The sequence below is a fragment of the Indicator indicator genome, chromosome 9 (genome assembly GCF_027791375.1).
Source record: "Indicator indicator isolate 239-I01 chromosome 9, UM_Iind_1.1, whole genome shotgun sequence".
In the NCBI taxonomy this organism is placed as follows: Eukaryota; Metazoa; Chordata; class Aves; order Piciformes; family Indicatoridae; genus Indicator; species Indicator indicator.
Window position 1 is genome coordinate 29,641,343 of NC_072018.1, and position 22,256 is coordinate 29,663,598.

Below are 22,256 nucleotides of genomic sequence, written 5' to 3' on the forward strand. Positions count from 1 at the left end.
GCCCAAAGGCCTTTCTCTGAAGGGTGCTGGCTGGAGGGGCAGTGGGCAGAGCCCCATCACTGTGACAACACAGGGACACCTCCTGGCAACGGCACCCACCTGCCCAGGACAGTGTAAAAGGGAGCAGCCTCCTGTGCCTGCTGCCACACCTGACCCAGGGGCAGCCCAGAGACATCCCAGAGGAGGTCCTCGAGGAGCTGGTGGGATTAATTGGTGAAGAGCTGAGAGAGGAAGACCAGAGGCTAGACCAGGCTGCTCAAGATGAGAACAACCACCAGTTCCTGGAGGTTTCTGAAGCTCTTTCAGCTGGATGGCCATGGTAAGATCAAGGGAATGTGTTCTTCAGGAGCACTGCAGAGCTCACCAGGTAGTGGCAGCAGCAGCAGCCATAAGAAATAAGAAGCAAAGATGTTGCCAGCACCCACTGGTGTCCTGCCTGGCATGGGAAGGATTCTTGCCCTCAAGGTCTATCAGGCCATGGGTATTTGTCTCCTCTGGGAAGCCACTGAGATAATAGCTCCAGGCTGAGGGAGAACAGGGCTTGGGCATCTCCTGGGAGGCATGGCCAGCCTGTGGGAGGAGGCAGCAGGTCTTGCTCACATGCTCAGGGTCGCCAGCTGGGGTCAAGAAGGAACTTTTCCCCCAGGGCAGATTGGCACTGGCCCCCAGGGTTTTTTGCCTTCCTCTGCAGCATTGAGCCCAGCCCCTTGGCAGGCCTCCTCTGCTCCACCTTGGCTAGGTCACTGCCTGCTGCTCATGCACCACAGAGATGGCCTCTCTGTGCCCTGCAGCTGGGAGGAGGAGGAGGCTTTTTTTTTCCCTAAGGGAGCTAGGAAGTGTCCTCAGGGGTTTTTTGCCTTCCTTGCAGCATTGAGCATGGCCCCCCTGGCAGGCCTCCTTTGGGCCCTTCTAGCCAGGTGCCTGCTGCTCGTGCCTCACAAAGGTGTCCTCTCATGCCCTGTATCCAGGGGAGGAAGCTTTCTAGACTCCCAGGATGGGGAAGCTCCTTGGGTTCCCTGGGAGTGTTTCTTTTCCTCTGTGTCATTGAGCACAGCCTCTTGTCAGGGCTTCTCCAGGCCCTTTTAGCTTGGTTCTTGCTGTTGCTCATGCTCCATGCAGGTGACCTTCATGCCTTGCATCCAGGGGGAGGAAGCTGTCTAGACTCCTAGGACAAGGAAACTCCTTGGGTTCCCCAGGAGCATTTCCTTTCCTCTGTCATTGAGCACAGCCTCTTGTCAGGGCTTCTCTGGGCCCTTGTGGCTCAGTTCTTGCTGCTGCTCTGGCACCTCCAAGAGCTCTGCTCTTGCCTTGCCTGGCCACTGTGTTAGAGTTTCTGTGACCACTGGCTCTCAAAGAGGTTTAAAAAAATAGCATAAAATAAATAGCACAAAATAAATAACGTAAAATAAACAACATAAAATAAAGTCCTGATTCCACTCATACCCTTTGTGTTTGGTGTCCTTCCAAGTGGTTTTGGAGCTGGGAACCCCTTGGCATCTCAGGCCAGGGACAGGCTCGTGGTTCTTGGCCTCATGGTGAGTGCAGAGAACAGAAAAGCTCAGCTCTGCTGTGTGATGCTGAGCTCTGCCCTACCAGCTCTGACACAAGGCTGAGGGCTCCATCCAGGAGAGCAGTTCCCTGCAGAGCAGCTCCCAGCCCCATCCAGCAGATAGGGGCAGGGATGGGCACACCTACAACATGTCTCAGGCAAGGACTGGAGGCCCCAGGCTAGGCTGAGACACATTCCCTGGGCCCCTGGCAGGAGATGGTGGGGGTGGGAGTCCCAGGGAAGGCTGGTCCCAGACATTGAGACCTATGAGTACCCCAGGAGCCTGACAGAAGTAGACTTGGTGGTTGGCCACTTTGGGGACAGAGTGCTGGGCCAGATGGACTTCCTCTGTGATGGAATACTGTTGTTCTCAGGCTCTTGTGCTTCAGTGTGTTTGGCCAAGGGAAGCAGCTCTATCCAACATGGGGGAAGCTTCTGGCAGCTGGATGAGGCCTTGAATCATAGAATCAATAAGGTTGGAAAATACCCTTGAAGTCATCAGGTGCACTCTTTAATCCTACTCTACCAAGTTCACCACTGACCCATCTCCCCAGGCACCACATCTAAACAACCTTTAAACACCTCCAGGGATGGTGACTCCACTACCTCCCTGGGCAGCCTGTGCCAATGCCTGACCACTCTTGCAGTGAAGCATTTTTCCTAATGCCTAGCCCAAACCTCCCCTGGTGCAGCTTGAGGCCACCAGCAGCCTGCTCTAGTGGAAGGTATCCCTGCCCATGGCAGGGGTTGGAACTAGATGATCTTTAAGGTCCCTTCCAACCCAAAACACTCTATGAATCTTCTCACAGAAGGTTCCTTCCAATCAAAATGATTCCATGATGCTATGGTTCTATGACACACGGAAACACCCAGCAAAAGCTGGGCCAGCAAGGCAGGAGCCCTCAGAGAAAACAACTTATCCTCACTAATGGGCATCACATCCCAGCTGAGAAGCTGCTCTGTAGCTTCATACCATATTTCCAGTGGAAAACCAGTCCAAAAAACTGAGCTGAGAAACTGTTTCTGCTGTGGTTTGAAGAGGCATGGGACTGGGCAGCTTGGGGCTCCTGTGGTTGAAGCTGATAAGCTCCACGTGAAACATGGCTGGGCCGAGCAGGGAGCAAGTGCAGGGAAAACGTGAGTGCAGCTGCCTTGGAGAAGCAAAACCAGGGCTGGGAAGGGACAAGGCTGCCACCTATAAATACCTCAGACATAAATGCATCAGGAGAGGAACATCAAGGAGGGGGAAGAGCTGTTTGAATGAGAGATCAATGTCTGTTAGAGGGAAAATAAAAAGGGAATGACACTGAGCTGGAAATTAGATCGTTTCTGCCCAAAGCAGGGAGGGAGGTTGTCCAGCAGCCTCCTAATGAGGATGAGGATCCAAAGTGGATTTAAGCCACAGCTCCATATGTTCACCCAGGGGATTACCAGATGGGGTTGTAGCCATCATGGGACACTGGATTTTCACTGCCACCTCCAGCTCTGTGACCATGGAGCCTAGGTGGGTTGGTCAGAGGGATCAGCCCCTCCACAGTGTGACACCTGGGCTCCATGTGAGACGTGTTCCAGGCGAGACTTCACGCCCCAGAGGATGACTCACTTGGAGCAGGCTTCTATAAACAACCTCCTCACGCCATTGCCATCAGCTGCCTTATTGTGAAGATGGCCTGAGACAGCACCCTCTAATTAAGCACAAGCCTGAGGCATGTTGCTCCTTAGCAGAGAGAGGAAGAAGTGCCTGGTTATCACTCCTCACTTTTCTCTAAAAGCCCACAAGATTTTGGTGTTATTTGCCCTCTGAACGCCACCATGCTTGAGAAGGAAAAAAAAAAAAGTCATCATTAAACCTTCATTCCTGATGTGGACTCCTCATTAAGACACTCATTCCTGATTCCTGACCACAGCACTCACCACTCTGCTCTGGTGAGACCCCACCTGGAATACTGCATCCAGTTCTGGAACCTCTAGAAGGGCCACAAGGATGAGCAAAGGGCTGGAGCACCTCTCCTATGGAGACAGACTGAGAGAGTTGGGGCTGTTCAGTATGGAGAAGAGAAGGCTCCAAGGAGACCTTATTGTGGCTTTCCAGTATCTGAACGGGGCTACAAGAAAGCTGGGGAGGGACTTTTTAGGGTGTCAGGTAGTGATAGGACTGGGCGCAATGGAGCAAAACTAGAAGTGCATAGATTCAGATTGGATGTTAGGAAGAAATTCTTCCCCATGAGGGTGGTGAGAGACTGGAAGAGCTTGCCCAGGGAGGTGGTGGAAGCCTCATCCCTGGAGGTTTTTATGGCCAGGCTGGATGTGGCTCTGAGCAACCTGATCTAGTGTGAGGTGTCCCTGCCCATGGCAGGGGGGTTGGAACTGGATGATCCTTGAGGTCCCTTCCAACCCTAACAATTCTACGATAAGAAAACATCTATCCATGGTTCAGGACCATCTCTCCTCTCCAAAAATGCCTGAAGTTGGGAAGTTTGATTTGCACAGACAGGAAGCATAAGGCAGGGCTCTGTCTTGCCTTGACCAAATGCCTCCTGCTCGAGGATGTGTGTGCCACGGGATTGTGAGCCCCTGCAGTAAGGGCTGTCCCCCTTGCCAGCTCCACGCCAGTAACTCCCATTGAGGCCACAACATGAATGCTGGGGTCAGTTTTGGGCCCCTTGCTCCAAGAAGGGCATTGAGGGGCTGGAGCATGTCTAAAGAAGGGCAATGAAGCTGGTGAAAGGTCTAGAGCACAAGTGTTGTGAAAGGTGGCTAGGGAAACTGGGGTTATTTATCCTGGAGAAAACGAGATTCAGGGGAAACCTTCTCACTGTCTGTAATTCCCTGAAAGGAGATTGGAGCAGAGCGGGGTTCAGTCTGCTCTCTCAAGGAACAAGCGGAAAAGGCCTCAAGTTGTGCCAGGGGAGGTTTAGGTTGGACATGAGGAACAACTTCTTCTTGGAGAGAGCTGCCCAGGGCAGTGGTGCAGCCCCCATCCCTGGAGGGACAGAAACGCTGTGTAAATGTGGTGCTGAGGGACATGGTTTGGTGGTGACTGAGCAGTGCTGGGTTAATGGCTGGACACGATCTCAAAGGTCTCTTCCAACCAAAACAATTTTATGGTTCTGTAATTCTCCAGCCTCCCATGGAGCTTTGGGCAGAGGGAAGTGGGTGATGCCTGGAGACCCTGCTCCCACTGCAGGAAGCTTTTACAGGCAGCTTATGGCAGCACACCACACGAAAATGCCATAGTAAAATGATGTCAGCAGTAGGCTTCAACCAAGAGATCAACCTTCCCAGGGCTGGGGATTGAGAGGTTTGCTGATGGGCAGCTCACATCACTGGGAGCAATTAGCTGCAAAGAAGAACAAGATGTGAAGATCCCTGTTCAGCTGCCCATGCCTCAGTGGAGACATTCACAGCCTTGTGTCTGGGACCTTGCCAGCTCCTGGGGGAGAGAGCATTGCAGGATGAAGAGCTACCCTGTCCAGGAGGTGTCAGGAGAGACACTAACACTGTTCCTCTCCCTGTCCCACACAGCAGAGAATTAAAGCTGAGGGCAGAGCTGCCTGCGCATTGCTCAGGCACTCAAGACATGATCTACCAAGTCCACCCTCCAGTCCAAAAATCATAGAATCACAATATGGTTAGAGTGGGAAGGAACCTTTAAAGGTCATCTAGTCCAACACCCCTGCAGTGAGCAGGGACATCTGCAACTACAGCAGGTTGCCCTGAGCAACACCCAATCTGGCCTGGAATGTTGGCATCAAACACCTCTCAGCAGCCTGGGCCAGGATCTCACCACCCTCAGTGTAAATAATTTCTTCTATCTAGTCTAAATCTCTTCTCTTTTAGTTTAAAACCACCACCCCTTGTCCTGTCACAACAGGCCCTGATACAAAGTCTGCTCCCACCTTTATTATCAGTCCAGGTCTTATTAACAGGTCCATGTCTCTCCTGAGGACCCCAGAGCTGGGCACAGCACTGCAGGACGAGGGTCTCACCAGGTCAGAGCAGAGGAGCAGAATCCCCTCCCTTGACCTGCTGGATGCAATCCAGGATGCAGTTGGCTTCTGTGCTGTGAGTGCACATTGCCAGCTCCTATCCAGCTTTTCACCCACCAGCCCCCAACCAGCAGAAAGGCCATGCACAAGGGGCTGCTCCCAGTAAAACCAGCAGAAAGGCCATGCACAAGGGGCTGCTCCCAGTAAAACCAGCAGAAAGGCCATGCACAAGTGGGCTGCTCCCAGTAAAACCAGCAGAAAGGCCATGCACAAGGGGCTGCTCCCAGTAAAACCAGCAGAAAGGCCATGCACAAGTGGGTTGCTCAGCTGGGATCAGCAGTTTGGGTGCTGGGAGGATGTCATCTGTGTTCATCTGTGCTCCTCATTCTACATCTGTGACTGGCACATCCCTACTCCAGCTAAGCCATTTATTACAGCCAGCAGCTCTGTTTAATCTAACCCTTTTCTGAGTACAAAGACCTCCCAAAATCCATGGGGATCACCTCCTAAGTTGGTCTGTTGTCCAAAATTGCTGACAGCCCCCATGCCCTCGAGATTGTTTGAAGAATTCAACGAGAATAGAGGCATGGAAACAGAGATCAGAGACCAGTGACCGGTCCCAGGCAGCATATGGCAGGACACACAAGAGTGGACCCATAAACCCTCCCTTTCAGCCCCTCCTTGTTCTTTCACAAGAAGATTTCCTGCCCTGGCACCATGCAGAGATGTGGGGGCATCATCAGTGTCAAGGTCAGCAGGGTGCTGTCACCTCCCACTGCACTCCTACTCACCGAGTTGGTCCCCAGGATCTGCAGATTGGGCTTCTCTGACTCCAGCAGCTTTGCAACCATCTTCAGGAAGCTCTCCACGAAGAGGTTGATGCTCTGGCAGTGGCAGGCCATGAGGAGCTGATCCAGGGCCTCCATGGCAATACACACATACCTGGAAGTGAGCAGAGACCAGCATCACTCCCTGACAGCAGCATGGGCTTGTAGCCATCCCTCCTTCTTCCCTCTCCCATACCTCCAGCAAAACACTAACCTCTTGTCCTGGTCAATGAAAGAAGACAACTTTTGATCATCAAGTCCAATCATTAATTCAGCACTGCCAGGTCACCACTAAATCATGTCCCTCTGCAACACATCTCCACAACTTTTAAACCCCTCCAGCAACAGTGATTCCTCCACTGCCCTGGGCAGCCTATTCCAGGCCTTGACAATCCTTTGGGGGAAGAAATTGTTCCTCAAGTCCAAGCTAAACTTCCTCTGGCACAACTTGAAGCTGTTTCCTCTTGTCATATCATTTGTTCCTTGGAAAAAAAGACCACCCCCCACCTTTTTCCAACCTCCTTTCAGGGGAGAGTGAGAAGGTCTCCCCTGAGCCTCCTATTCTCCAGGCTAACCAACCCCAAGACCTCTTGTACAACCTCTGAGGTATCTGGTAGTAGGACACTGGAAATAAACCAAACTTTACATCTCCTTACCACCTCCCTTTGACTCCTGCTCTCCATGCAGCTGTGAATCTTTGTGCCACAGCAGCTCCCATTGAACCCAGACCTCCTGATGTGGTTGAAAGCAGGAGGTGGCAAACCCAGATTTGTTGATATTGAGCACAACTCCTTTAACTTCCATTTTTCAAGGGAGCTTCTACAACAGGTAGATTCATAGCCTGGGTAGAAAGCAGCAGCCAACAGCTGTGCTACAAGAGGGAAACCTGGAAGCACCAGTCTCAACAGTGGTAAGGTGGGCAGGAGCTGATCCCTTCCAACCCAAAATATTCTCTCATTCTATGATCTGCTTGCATCAGTCCCACCTGCACATTAAAGGAGGTGCCCAACAAATACCAGACTTCCAGGTTCCAGCTGGCAAATCACAGTAAAACTAATCCCTCCCCTCCTGAGGACCCAGAACTGCTGAAATCTGGCTCCAGTCTTGAGTAGATTCTCCTGTGTTCTGTAATGTGGTTGAGCTCACACTGCAGCCTGTCCTTTAGATACCATTACAGCTCTTCCATGTGCTGTGAAAATAAGCAGCAAACTACTCCTGAGCTATAAAACTCCAACCCATCTGTCAAACTGGGTTAAAACTGGCCCAGGAGTGAAAAAAGGCATGAAGTGATGACTGATGACCAGCATGAAGCATCAAGCTTGTAGGAAAAGACTGATAAGACATTCTGTGCCAAATATCACTGCAACAGGATGGCTTCTCTTTTGGGGACAATTACACAAAGGCCACCAAGAGGGAAAAGGGAGCCTTGTGGAGTTGTAACCTTTGCCCTACCCCAACCATCTTCTTACAGATCAGAGAATCACAGAATTATTTTGGTTGGAAAAGACCTTTAAGATCATCCAGTCCAACCGTTAACCCAGCACTGCCAGGTCACCACAGGTCCCTTGGCACCACAGCTATGTGGCTCTGAAAGCCTTCCAGGATGGGGGCTCCACCACCACCCTGGGCAGCCTATTCCAGGTCTTGACAACCCTTCCGGAGAGGAAATTCTTCTCCATGTCCAACCTAAACTTTCCATGGTGCAACTTTAGGCTGTTCCCTCTTGTGCTGTTGCTTTATTACCTGGGAGAAGAGACTGAACCCCACCTTGCTCCAGCCTCCTCTCAGGGAGTTGTAGAGAGGGAGAAGGTGTCCCCTTAGCCTCCTTATCTCCAGCTAAACAACCCCAGTTCCCTCAGCTACTCCTCACAAGCCTTGTGCTCTAGATTCTTGACCAGTTTCATTGTTCTTCTTTGGACATGCTCCAGTCCCTCAATGTCCCTCTTGGAGAGAAAGGCCCCACACTGAACCCAGTATCCAAGGTACAGCCAAGTCAAGGCTACCTTACACCCAGGAGCCAGGTACCTAAGTGCTCAGCTGCTCCTGCAAAGCCTGGCTGTGGTATCTGCAGCCACACTGCTCCAGCCAGCACCTATCTACAAACTGAAGGCTGATCCAAACCCATTTCAGACCTTTCAAAGCTAGAGTTTGATTCAACCAGCTAGTGCTCCAACCCAATTACATATCTACATGCACCAGTGGTGGAGAAAGGAATCTATTCCCCTCCTCCTCCCGCTGAGGCTTGTCATCAGATGTCAGAAGTGCTTGGAAGCCTTTTCTTTTCCCAACATAGCAAGCAGAGCCTGTTAACAGCTGCTGAACATGAGGCAGAGCTTTGAATGTCCTGTCACTCCCAGTGATGGGTGATGTGGATGAGGCTTTGAAGGCTTTCCAACTTTTAACACTTCTTAGACAGGCTGCTGCCTTCTCTTCCCCCAGGATAAAAGGCAGGCTGAAGTTCACAGCACGAAGCAGAGCCGTGTTTGGCTGCCATGGCTTTGTTCAGGAGACAACAAGAATCAATCCAGGAGCTATTTCAAAGGGAAGGAGCCCTCCTGTGCTCCCCCCAGCGTGTCTAATCAGGGCAGTCAGCTATTCCCTTGCAGTAAACACGGCAAAACCATGCTGGAAGTGATGTGAGGAGGAAAGAAGAAGGGTTGGAAGCCAGACAGGACCAGGCAGGTAGGTCAGACAGAGCAAACACAGCAATCCTCATTTAGCTCAGTGCACCCCCATCACTTCTCTGAAAAGCATCACCACACTGCTCCTTCTTCTCACTCATGCTTGTGTCACATCCCCATAGCTCCAAAGAGATGTACACAGGGTGCAACATGCCTAGGCCTGTCCTAATTCTCAGCAAGCTGCAGCCATTGACATCTTGTTTACCTGCTTGCCCACACCTAGCCAGGCTTCCAGGAGGCTCTGAAAGAGCCACTGTGGGCTTTTAGAGGTCAGAAGGTCATAGACATCTGATCCTATTACTCCCAGCATGGTGAGGGTTCGAGGGGACCTCTGGAGATCATCTAGTCCAGTCCCCTGCTGAATCAGGCTCACCCAGAGCCCACCCTCTTGCCCCTGTCCTTTGGACACTGATCAACACTGAGAAGATTCCCTCCCAGACTGCTCTTCTCCAGGCTAAACAGCCCCAGGTCTTTCAGCTTTTCCTCCTCACAGAGATGCTCCAGGCCCCTCAACATCTTTGTGGCCTCCACTGGCCTCTCCCAAGGTTCCCTGTCCCTCTTGAATCAGGGAGGCCAGAACTGGACCCAGGAGTCCAGATGTAGCTTCTCTAGGGGAGTAGAGGGGCAGAAGAACCTCCCTTGACCTGCTGGTCACATTCTTCTGAATGCACCCCAGGAGACCATTGGCCTTCTTGGCTATGAGAGCACATTACTGGCTCACGGTGAACTTGTCCACCAGCACTTCCAGGTCCTTCCCACAGAGCTGCTTTCCAGCAGGTCAACCCCTAACCTGCACTGATGCAGGACCCTACACTTGCTCTTCTTGAGCTTCATGTGGTTCCTCTCCACTCAACTCCCCAGCCTGCCCAGGTCCAGCCTATCCTGTCCTCCTGACAGGGACAAACACCATCCATGTGCAAACTCTTCAAGCACAGTAGGGGATCCACTACATGGCTCCCAGCTTGCTTGGTCCCTTGCAACTTTGTAAGGTGTTTGCAGATCCCTGCATGCTCTTGTGTTTCACCTTTGGAGGCAGGGCATGCTTTGTGGTCTCTGCAGCGTGTTTGTAGCTTCAGGACACCTTGGAGCAGACAGGTCCTCCCCCCTGCCTGAGCTGCCTCTACTAATGAGTGGTCCATCCTCAAGCCAGCCCCTGGGGCAGCTGAGGCAGTCTGCAGGCCTTACCCATATCGGTGCCGGCTCACGTCTCGGATAAGCCGCTCGGAGAGGTAGGCACCGATGCGATCCAGCTTCTCCGGGGCAGACAGGGCATAAAACGTCAGCTTCTCCATGTTGGTCTTTACCAGCCCATCCTGTAAAAGAGCAGCACAGGGCCTTATGGCCTCAGCCAGAGCTGGCAAACATCAGGAGCACCTCTGCAGAAAGCCTTGGCAGGCTTAGTTGGAAGACCTTTAGGATTATTGAGTCCAACCATTAACCCAGCACTGAAAGGCCACCACTAAACCATGGCTCTCAGCACCACATCTCCACACCTCTCCAAGCCCTGCAGGGATGGGGACTTGACCACTGCCCTGGGTAGCTTGTTCCAGGCCTTAACAACCCCTTCAGGGAAGAAACTGTTCCTTGTGTCCAACCTAAATCTCCTCTGGCACAACTCAAACCCATTTCCTCATCTTATCAACCCCTTTGCTGCCCTTGTTTGGACAGACTCCAGCCCCTCAATGTCCTTCATGGAGTGAGGGGCCCAAAACTGAACCCAGGATTTAAGGTGTGGCCTCACCAGTGCCCAGCAAAGCAGGATGATCCTTGTCCCAGTCCTTCTGGGCACATTATTGCTGATTCAAGTCATGATGTTGGTGGCCATCTTGGCCACCTGGGCACAGTACTGGTTCAACCTCAGCCAGCTGTCCATGACCCCAAGTCCTTTTCCCCTGGAAACAGATGAACTTTAAAGGTCCCTTCCCACCTAAACCATTGTATCCTTCTATTTCTGACGAAAAACAGGCTTTAAGGGAAAATCCAACCCTCCAGGCATCATCTTACAGAATGACAGCATCACCTGCCTCCCAGGAGCTGTTTCTGGGCAGGTTACACCACAACCCAAGCAGCAGAGCTTTGGTGTGTGAAGCAGGGGAGCTTCAGCACATGAAGCAGAGCTTCATTTACCTCTGGGTCCTCAGGGAAGATATTGTCAACGAGTCTTTTGTAACGAGGCCGCAGGGCACCACAGCAGCCACACACACCTGGAAGAGACGAGACAGAGTCGGTCAGCAGGGAGAAAACCCTTAGCTCCTGGGCAATCCCCTGCATGGAGGTGTCCTTGGTGGAAAATGTATCCCTGGATTCACTGGGAAAGCCTGGGTTTCACAGACAAAAACAGTAAGGGAGGAAAACTGCAACTGTGAGGCAGGGAATTGGCTGGTGACCAACATCATCTGATATTGAACTGCTCTTCTCACCCAAGACAGCAGCCTCCAGGGAGCACTATGTCCAATGTTTCCCTAAATCTGTGCCTCTGTAACTTGCAAAAATCCTCTTTTGAAGGTCCTCAGACCAAGAACGCTTTCCTCCAACCATTTGCCCAAGGAGACACTACTCACACCCTGCCCCATGCAGCTGGCAGTGATGAAAAGAGCCCAGGCTGCTGGAGACAGCCAGAGAGATAAAGGGGAGAGAGCACCTTATGAAGGCTACAAAAGGAAAGTGCACTTTTCTGTTTACAACTCCAAAGCTGAGCTCATGACAAAGAGCAAAAAGTCCAAAGGCTGCAGGACCATCGTTCTTCTCCCCAAAAGGGGACACCAAGCAACCTGGTGTTTCGCAGGACACCCACACCACCACACTCAGCTCTTCATTCTGAGGAGCCTTAGATGTGACAGCAGCTTGTCTCTGATGCACAAGCTGTGCAGCCTCTCCAAAGGTCAAAACACCTCACAGCAGCTACTCGACTTCACAAGCCAACAAATGATAAGCATCAACCTCATCCCAACTCATCTCAGAGCAATTAGTCCCCAGCCACCAAATATCCTGAAGATCTGCTTTCAGGAGGGATCATTTGCAACCTGGATATTTCTCCTTGGGCCAGATTCTGTTTCTCAAGGCCACAGCACACCCTCCACAGCAAGCAGGGATCCCTCCATCTGCAGCTTGAGGTCCAGATGGGCTCTCAAGCATCAAGCATGAGAATAGTACCACCAGTGAGTTCAGCATCTGTAGGCCTCTCCACTGTCATACATCCTCCTATATAAGGCTGTACCAGCTCTGTCCTGCCTTCTGGCCACTGATAAATACCTGCAGAGTTCATGTCAAGAAAGAATCACAGAATGTTAGGTGTTGGAAGAGACCTCAAAAGATCATCTAGTCCAACCCCCCTGCCAGAGCAGGCTCACCTCCAGGGGAAAAAAGGATTTCTGGACACATTACCCTCCCCAGCACTGCCCAAAGGGCTTTCCATGCCAGGATCCCTCCTCTCCAGTACAATGCATTTTTCCCTGGGAGCCTGGTGTTACTGGGATGCTGTACCCCATGGAGAAGACATCCCAAAGTGCTGGTCTTTGGGAGCCCAGGGAAGCGTGAGTAATTCAAGGCTGCCTTTTGGCAACCACTGTCAAGCAGCAGAAGCTGAGGGGACAAAGGGTGCTCTGGTGGGAGCCAGCGACCGCTCCGTTGGAGCACATGAGCTCATGCCAGCTCGTGCCAGTTCCTGGCGCTGGCCCCGCAAGCTTCCTGTGATGTGCTAGCTCGCTTCCCAAGCAAGCTGTGCTGCTCCTGCTGGGGAGGCAGCCTGCACCCACCTGTACCCTGCTGCTTGCTTTGGGGTCCAGCACTCCCAGCAATGCTGCACTAGCAGAATTCCTTCCATCTCTAATGCTCTACCTGTAAACTCCTCCACATCTTAGAACCACAGAATCACAGAATCAACCGTGATCTCGGAAGAGACCTCCAAGATCATCAAGTCCAACCAATCACCCAACCATAACCAATCAACTAGACCATGGCACTAAAGTGCCTCATTCAGTCTTTTCTTAAACACCAACATCCCTGGGTGGCCCATTCCAACAGGCAATCTCTCTTTCTGGGAAGAACTTCTAAGATCAAGCTTAAACTTCCCCCTGCGCAGTTTGAGACTGTGTCCTCTAGTTCTGGTTTAGGTTGGAAGAGGCTTTTAAGACCACCAAGTCCAACCATTATTCCAGCACTGAAAGGTCATCACTAAACCATGTCCCTCAGCACCACATCTTCACATCTTCTAAGCTCCTCCAGGGATGGGGACTCCACCACTGCCCTGGGCAGCCTGGTCCAGGTCTCATCAATCCTTTCAGGAAAGAAATTGTTCCTCATGCCCAACCTAAACCTCCCCCGAAATAACTTGAGACTATTTCTTCTTGTCCTATTGTTTGTTCCTTAAGAGACTGACCTCCACCTCACTCCCACCTCCTTTCAGTGAACTGTAGAGAATGAGAAGGTCTCCACTAAGCCTCCTTTTCTCCAGGCTGAACAACCCCAATTCCCTCAGCTGCACCTCACAAGACTTGTGCTCTAGACCTTTCACCAGCTTTGTTGCACTTCTCTGAATATGCTGCAGCACTCCAGTCTCCTTCTGGCATGAAGAGCCCAAACTGAACCCAGGATTCAAGGCACAGCCTCACTGGTGCCAAATAAAGGGGGATGATCTCTACCCCAGTCCTGATGTCCATGCTATTGCTGCTACAATCCCAGTATCCAATATTCCATTTCCAAGTCTGGGATCTGCTACTCTCCCTCCTCCCACTTCTCTTCTCAGCCCCCTTCAATCGATTTTGCTCTTTTTTTTTTTTTGGTCTCTTAATAAATCCTCATTTGCCATTCACCCAGATGAGTGTCTGAGGAGCTCCTGAATCCTCTCAATAAATTCCCCTTGGCTGCATGTTGGGTCATGCATCTCGGCCAGCATTTGGGCAGGAGCTCTCCTCACAACACACCTGGAGATTTTCCCTGTGAGCCATCCCATTAGCCAAGAAGCCAGGTCCCCTCCACCTCCTGCAGCTTCCTCAGTAATTATCTCACCTCCACAAATGAGATTTCAGAGTATTTTCAGGACTAATGCACATTTCTAGCCCTGGGAAGGAGCAAAGAGCCCAGCACTGTTCCCAGCCCACCACCCTCACTCTAATGAATGAAGATGAAGAGCAGACACAGCAGGGATCCCATCAATAATAACAGTGTAATTAAATCCAATGCCTTCCCCCTCACCTAACTTAACCTCTTCTTTCAGAGCTAGGAAGTTCTGAAGGCCTCATCTAAAGAACACAGCAGCAGGAGACAGGTGAAGACCCAAAGAAGCTCCCAGGAGGGGAGTGTCTCACCATTCCCACAGGTCTACAGGGGGAAGGCAGGAATGCTGCTCAGTCCAAAGCCACATCAGGCTACCAGTGGGAAGGATCCCACCCCAGATCAGCAGGACACAGGACTTCCTACAGAGCAGTGCCTTCAAGTGAGACTCTGATGTCTACTATGAGCTCCCTGTAGCAGGGCACTGAAAGGGTCTTACTCTGCTTGCATGAAACCAAGAGAAACTTTCCTGCCCCAAAACCCTTCCTTCTCTTGGTTGTGCCCACCATGGGCATACACAGGCAGAATGAGGGAGACCATAAACCCTTTTTAAGCACAGTAAAAATGACAGAGCTTGAGGAAAGAGGAATATTTCACCCTATTTTACTTCCCCTGGTCTAAGAGCTCTCCAGAGAGAAACAAACTCAAGTGTAGTTCTGATGTCAAGGCTGAAATCAGCCCACCAGGGAGTCCTATATGGGACTCCCCAGATCCTCCCAGCACCAAACCCTAATGTTGGGGCTCGGAAAAAAGCCACCCCCACCCCCAACAAGCCAGATTACCCAACAATGGTCTCAGACAGATATTTCTTCTCCCAGTCACTCATTTGCCTTTAGCTTTCACCATAGTGACCCCAGGAACCTTGGGCCACAAGCCCCAATCCTGAGAGCAAGGCACTGACCAGCAGCATCCACCCCACACAAGAACAGAACCCTGCAGCCACATTAGAATCCTCCATCCCAGACTGGCATGAGGCTGAAGGTCACCGGTAGCCGCAGCAGCTCCCGCATCCCATGAGATCCAACCCAGCACCCCCGGGAAACGCCAGGCAGGGTGAAGGTACCTGCTCCAGCCACGTGCAGCATCTCCAAGGAGCAGGCAGGGCCCGTGGCACAGATCCGCAGTGTGGGGCTAAGAGCCCAGGTAGTCAAAGCCATCGTGTCCGGGGCAAACCGGGGGGCTCGGGGTGCCGGGTATGTCTCTCCTCCTGGCCAAGCAGCAGCCGGGGCCGGCCCAGCGGCAGCATCGCTGCTGGAGATGCTCAGCCGAGCGGGAGCAGCCGTTTAAATAAATAAGGGAGCTTTCAGCGCCGCTGCTGAGTCACCCAGGCGGCTCCGCTGGCAGCTGGGAACGGCGCTGGCTTTGCTCTGAACGGGGGCGCGGGGGTGGCCGAGGGGAGCTGGGCATTTTCGGAGAGCCCTGCAGGGTGGGGCCAGGGGGGGCTTTTGCAAGGTCCTTTTGAGCTCACAGCTCTCGCGTTCCCTACATAGACGAAACATTATCGCTCGTTTGAGGGCAGGGCTAACGAGGGGGGAGGCTCCCGCAGGTCAGAGCTGACCCCAAAACAGCATCCAGGGATGCGACAGACAAACCAGCATGGACCTGCACAGTGCGTCATGCCCTCCTCCTGCTGGCAGCCTGCCGGGACGTGGATTTTCTTAATGATGAGGTAAATGGAGGCACGGAGAAATGTCACTTGAGCCTCTCCCTATGGAAGGAATATGGTGGGAAGCCAAGGAGCAGCATCACCTCCCATAGCAACCCAGGAGCTGGGCTGTTCTACCAAGCAACAAGCAGCAGGACAAGAGGAAAAAGGCCTCAGGTTGTGCCAGGGGAGGCTTAGGTTGGATATAAGGAACAATTTCTTCCCTGAAAGGCTTGTCAAGCCCTGAAACAGGCTGCCCAGGGAAGTGATGGAGGAGCTAAAAGACATGGAGTTATGGTGCTGAGGGACTCGGTTTAGTGGTGACCTGGCAGTAACGGTTAACAGTTGGACTCAATGGTCTTACAGGTCTCCTTCAACCAAAGCAACTCTATGACTGTGATTTGAGGGACAGGACACCCTGGATATGACACGGTAGGAAGGTTAACCTGTCTGAAGACCAGCAAAACTGGCCTGAAGCCCACCATAGGGACTCATCTCGTGGGATGGGTGCAGCCTCATCTCAGTGCAGGATTTGGTTTGTCCCCCAGCACATGGTTTAGTGGTGACCTGGCAGTGCAGGACCTGACAGGTCTTAAAGGTCTTTTCTAACCTAAGCCACTCTGATTCTACCTATGACTCATGTGTCCCCTACTTCCACACCTGCCTGGGGCACCCTGGCAGCATTTACTGAGCTCTTCAGGCTGTGGCAGGCCACATCTACACTGTCACTAGGGTGGGGGCAAAGCAAGCCAGAAAGGCCTTTTGCTTTGATAGCTCTGCTCTGAGAAAGTCGATCTAATTGGGGATAATTACAACCTTTCAGTCTCATCGACTACAGCTGGGTAGCATCACCCCCACTTAGCTGCTCTGACAGTCATGAGCCCTAAGGCTCTGGGATAAACTCATTGCATGGGAGCTGGGGTCACTGGTACCAGCTGTAACTGGAGTTCTTGGGCTCAAGGACAGGACACAGGCTCAGCTCACCTCCCAAAACAACCACACACTCTCCCATCAGAGCTCTGACCTCAGAGCCTTTCCTTGTTAATCCCCTCTCCCCATTTTAATGGCATCCTGGCAATCAGGATGGCTGGAAAACCTTATGGCCATACAATTTAAGGTGTGGAATCTATTTAATGAGGGCACTCCAATTGATTGCAAGTAAATCTTAATTAAATCACACAAAATCCCTCATGAAACTTAATATTCCATGAAGGTCACTCTGTCAACCCTGAATAAAAACCCCAACCCAAAGTCAGGGGTTGTGGTAGCTCTTTCTCCAAGCCCCACAACGATCCATAGACCTTTCCTTAATCAGTTTAGCAAAATCTCCTTTATACAGCCAATGTGAGTCCCACCCATACCCAGCTCCCTCAGCCCCTTGGCACCCACGGGGTGAGCCTGCCTGGGGAAAAGGATGAAACCTCCTTGCTCCCTTCCACATTAGAAATGTCACTGAGCAATACTCAGCTTGGCTCCAAGACACATTAGTCCTATTTTCCATCCACCCTGGGGTGGGTAGAGGGATGAAATGAGGAACCCCAGCCCATGGGGAAGGGGCAAAATTATTAGTGAAGGCCAGAAACAAGTGATGTTGGCAGAGAGAAGGGGCAGACTCTGGCACTGAAAGAGATGTAGAGCACAGCTCACAGAGCCCCTCCTCCCCAAAAGCCATTCCCAGGGGAAAGCCTGCAGCTATAAACATGGTTGTGAGCTCTCCTGAGGGAAAGGCTTGCTCAGGCACTCCTCAGCTTCTGACACTGATTTAACAAACAGGAAAATCTACACTAAAAATCCAGCTTCTGCACCAGCCAGCTCCCATTTGTACCCCTCCAGAGGCAGGGCAGATCTCGATGTAAATCAGCATGAACCCATGGGCAGGCAGAGCTGTAAAGCAAGCCAGTAAATCTCTCTCTAATCGTATTTAAGAGAGCCAAACACACTGGGCACTGATTAAAACTGTGGCCCAACGCCCTCCTTGAGTGTGCTGAGCTGGGAATGCGGTGAGGACAGCAAAATGCCCTGGCAGGGTGATGCAACAATAGCCCCCAAACTGGGAGAAGAGCTGGATTGAGCAGCTCAGTGCAAAAAAGAGCTGTGGGAAAAGAGCAGCTATGAAAAGATGGGGGGCATTGGGTTGTTGCATTGTGCCTGGAAAGATGTTCAACAGAGAAAGACCTGGGGGTGATGGTCAACAGCCAGCTGAAGATGAGCCAGACAGTGCCCAGGTCGTCAAGAAGGCCAAAGGCATCCTGCCTTGGATCAGGAATAGTGTGGCCAGCACAACCAGAGAAGTGATTGTCCTGTATTCAGCACTGGTGAGGCTGCACCTCAAACACTGGGTTCAGTTTTGGGGCCCTCACTACAAGAAGGACATTGAGCGGCTGGAGTGTGACCAGAGAAGGGCAACCAAGCTGGTGAATTGTCTGGAGAACAAATCTTCTGAGGAGCAGCTGAGTAAACTGGGGTGGCTTCTTCTAGGGAAAAGGAGACTCAGAGGAGACCTTCTTGCTCTCTACAACTTCCTGAGAGAAGGTTGGAGTGAGGTGGGTGTCAGCCTCTTCTCCCTAATAACAAGTGATAGGATGAGAGGAAATGACCTCATCAGCGAAGGTTTAGGTTGGATATTAGAAGAAACTTCTTCACTAAAAGGGTTATCCAACACTGCAATGGGCTACCCAGGGAGGTGGTTGAATCACCATCTCTGGAGGTGTTTAAAAGACACATATTTGCAGTGCTGGGGGACATGGTTTAGCACCAGGGTTGGCAGAGTTAGGTAACAGTTGGACGCAATGATCTTGAAAGTCTTTTCCAACCATTTATGATTCCATTAGTCCTCTATCACCTTCAGTAGGGGAGGAAGAACTGGGGAGGTGGCCAAATCCAGCTTGTCCTGGCAGCTCTGTAATTCAGAGCAATGTCCTGATGGTAATTAATAGTTCCTAACCTTTCTGAACAGTTTGGGCCACACAGCCACTGCTGCTCCTTAATCACTGCTCATCCAAGTGTCCCTCAGTAAGAGTGAGCATCTGAACAGGAGTTGTTCTAAAACCTGACAGCTCATCTGTGAGCAGAAATGCTTCTGAGGACATTGCAGAAGACCCAAACCTCCAAGGACAGCACAAGCCAGCACTGCTCACAGGGAGCTGTGTCTCTTGACATCGGCAAAAACAGACAGCAAAATATTGAGGCGCTGACAGCAAAGGGAGAGCAGATGCTGGGGACTGGCGAGCCAGGGCTGCTGCTGCCAGGAGGTATTTCTCACGTGGCTGAGTGGGATGGACAGGAGCATGCTGGAGAGGGAAATGCTCTCTTCGAGCCCTGGGCACAAAGCCTTTTAGCTCAGCAATTAAATTCGCAGCTTCCCCCTGGCACTCCTCCATGTGCTGCTTGTCTCGCTTCCACCAACGCAGCCAGGGCAGACCGGGGAAGATACAGAAGACACTGGGGCAGATACTGGGGCAGATAGCAAGGGAGATACTAAGGGTGAAGTGGCTCCACACCTGTGCAGAGACCTCCCAGATGCTTGAGGCTAAATCCATGCTGGTACCATGCCTGAATCCCACCTGGATTTGCCCAAACACTCTCCCTCCCATCTCTCCTGTTCCAAATGCCAGCAGATTAAGGGATGCAGGCATCAGTTCTAGCTCCACCAGCTGCAATGGTGAGCAGTAGGACATAAATCAATCCCGCTGCCAGCTTACACCAGCGAAGGATTCAGCCCTCCACGATTTACACTTCACCACTCAGCCAAGTCTGCCACTCTGACACCGCAGCACACCACACAAAGCTTCAGCAGTGGCCAGATTAATTAATATTTCACAGCAGTGATCAGACTTGGGCATTAAAACCACACCAGCCCTTTTGCATGCAGGAGGAAACCACCCATTAAGGACAGAGCTGTGTGTTGGGAGGTTTGTGTTGCGTACCTGGCACGGTGGCAACGCTGCTTCAAGGGGAGAAGGGGAGTTAAGCATCTTAATGGGTGCCTGGTTTCATTAGCCAGCACAAGGAAGAAGGAAAGAGCTTAGGGATGGAGGAAAGGGCTGAAATAGTGGGAAATTATAGAATCATAGAAACGTTTTGGTTGAAAGAGGCCTTAAGATCACTGAGTCCAACCATTAACACATTACCACTAAGTCCACCATGAAATCACGTCCCTCAGCACCCCATCTCCACATCTTTTCAATCCCTCCAGTGATGGAGACTTCACCACTGCCCTGGACAGCCTGTTACAGGCCTTGACAATCATTTCCATGAAGAAACTGTTCCTCAATTCCAACCTAAACTTCCCCTGGTGCAAACCAAGGCTGTGTCCTGTTAGCTTGCTCCTTGGGAGAAGAGACCAACCCCCACCTCACTCCAACCTCCTTTAAGGGAGTTGTAGAGAGCCAAAAGGTCTCCCCTGACCCTCCTTCAGTTCCCTCAGTGGCACCTCAGAAGACTTGTGCTCTATTCAAACTCTGGCCTCAACATGGCTGCTTGAGACATTCACTCCATAACCTGCTTAATTGAGAGCCAGGTTCATTTTATAACCCCAGGGTCTAGCCCTATGCAGTGCAGCAGAATGACCAAGGATACAGGAAGGCTTATGAGTTTGAAAGGGTTTTAAAGAAAAAAACCAACATGCAACACCCCCCTCTTCCCCCACCCCCACCACCGTGTTCTGCACATTCAACAAAAAACACAATGAGAACCTTTGTGAGGTGCTGACCACACACAGCTCCGTGGTTTCCTATTTCCCCACGATATGCTATAATAAAGGTCACAGAGAGATTCAGCTTTTGGCAGAAAACCTGACTGGACACCCCTCATGTACAGAGCCAGAACCATGATGGGATCAGCCACATTTTCTCTCCAGCCTTTCTAGGCTGTTTGCAGTTCCTGAGAAGGGGGAGCAACACCAGTCCCCAAGGCAGAGAGACCTGCAACAGGGCTACAGTGCTGCAAAGGGTTCAACATCTCTGGAAGCACATTTTCTTCTGAAATTACTGATTGTGCAAGTGATTAGCAGAGCCTTTAAGTGGTCAGGCTTGATGAGGTTAGAGGTGACCAATGCCAGCTGCTGGTCTAACACACTTCTCATCTAGCATTTGCTCTGGGCAGAGGAGTTCCCACCCTCAGCAATTTCCACTGCACCCAAACATACCAAATTGTGGAGGTACCTCCTGCTCTAGTGAACCTGCTCTGGCAGGGCAGTTGGTCTAGATGATCTGCAGACGTTCCTTCCAAACCCTATCACTCTGTGATTCTGTGATTCACTGCACAGATCAAATCCTGCCCAGACATGACAATCCTGTCTGGAAATGGACCAGGAAAAAGGCCCTGGTCTTGGCCACAGCCACCGAGGGCATCAAAAGCATCAGCCTATGATGGCAGCCAGCAGCACAGCCAGCAGGTCAGCTGAAGGAATTCTGCCCCTGTACTCCACTCTGTGATGAGACCACACCTGTGGTGCTGGGTCCAGATCTGGGATCCTCAGCACAGGAGAGACATGGACCTGTTGGAGATCATAAAGAGGAGGCCACAAGAGTGATCTGAGGACTCAAACCCTGTGCTATGAGGACAGGCTGAGAAAGTTGGGGTTGTTCAGCCTGGAGAAGAAAAGGCTCCATGGAGACCTTGCAGCCTTTCACTACTTAAAGCTGGAGAGGGAAGCATTGCACGTCAGGTTAGACAGTGCTCTGAGCAACCTGTTTTAGTTGAAGATGACCCTGCTCACTGCGGGAGGGTTGAACTACATGAACTTTAAAGGTCTCCTCCCACCCACAACAGCCTGTGATTGGATGATTTAACACAAACCTGCAGAAGAGCCATGGCTGGGTGGCTCAGAGAAGCCCCCAGCACTGCCAGCACCACACAAATAGCCTCTTTCCCTCTATGGGCACTGAATTAATTTGCAGATCGTTTAGTTTAAAAGCACAGAAGAGAAAAAAAAAAAAGAAGGGGGGAAAAAATAGAGGAAGAGCTTCATTGCATTCCCCATTCCCCTGCTGAGCCATCCAGTCCCACCGAGTGCTATTTATTTAGCACAAAACCCATCAGCTCGTGTGTGGCTGCTGGCTGTGACTCAGTGGCACGCTGGCAGCCCCAGACGGCTCGCAGGGACCTTGCTGCCGACACCGCCTCTTCTCTGGGTAGCTGAAAAAACCTCATTTCCCCTGCTCCAGCTGCTGCTGAAACAAACGAAAAAAAAAAAAAAAAAAAAAGGAGAACCTTCCTATTTCCAGCTCCGTTGGCACGGGAGGAGACAGCTCTGTGCTGGGTGACCAGAAAGCAACGGGAGGGAGCATGGAGGAAACAAACTGTGGTGAGCCCGACGGTGGGGATATGACTCCTGAAGCTCCAACATTCACTGCCTCCCTAAAAGTATGGGTGGGACTCACACTGGGAAGCCTCCATGGAAATGGGGAGCCCATCCTGTCTCCACAGCTCCCTTGCTTCCCACTCTAACCCTGTGCTCGCCCCACAGCCGTGTTCCCGGACCGTTTTTCACTGCTTTTTGCATGTATTTGT

At 51.6% G+C, this 22,256-nt stretch overlaps 1 protein-coding gene across 2 annotated transcripts in view; it reads right to left on the reverse strand.

The window, feature by feature from the left end:
* The window catches only part of EFR3B (EFR3 homolog B), a 37,327-nt gene extending 22,144 nt beyond the window's left edge, over positions 1 to 15,183 (reverse strand). Inside the window, exons 1-4 of one of the 2 annotated variants that reach the window (XM_054383588.1) lie at positions 15,162 to 15,183; positions 11,174 to 11,250; positions 10,232 to 10,359; positions 6,330 to 6,480 (exon numbers count right to left, since the gene is read on the reverse strand). In XM_054383588.1, coding sequence (XP_054239563.1) covers positions 6,330 to 6,480; positions 10,232 to 10,359; positions 11,174 to 11,250; positions 15,162 to 15,183 — 378 coding nt within the window. Of the gene's footprint in view, positions 1 to 6,329; positions 6,481 to 10,231; positions 10,360 to 11,173; positions 11,251 to 15,161 lie in introns of those variants that run through there. The other variant, XM_054383589.1, reaches the window with a different exon arrangement.
* Positions 15,184 to 22,256: the final 7,073 nt, after the last annotated feature.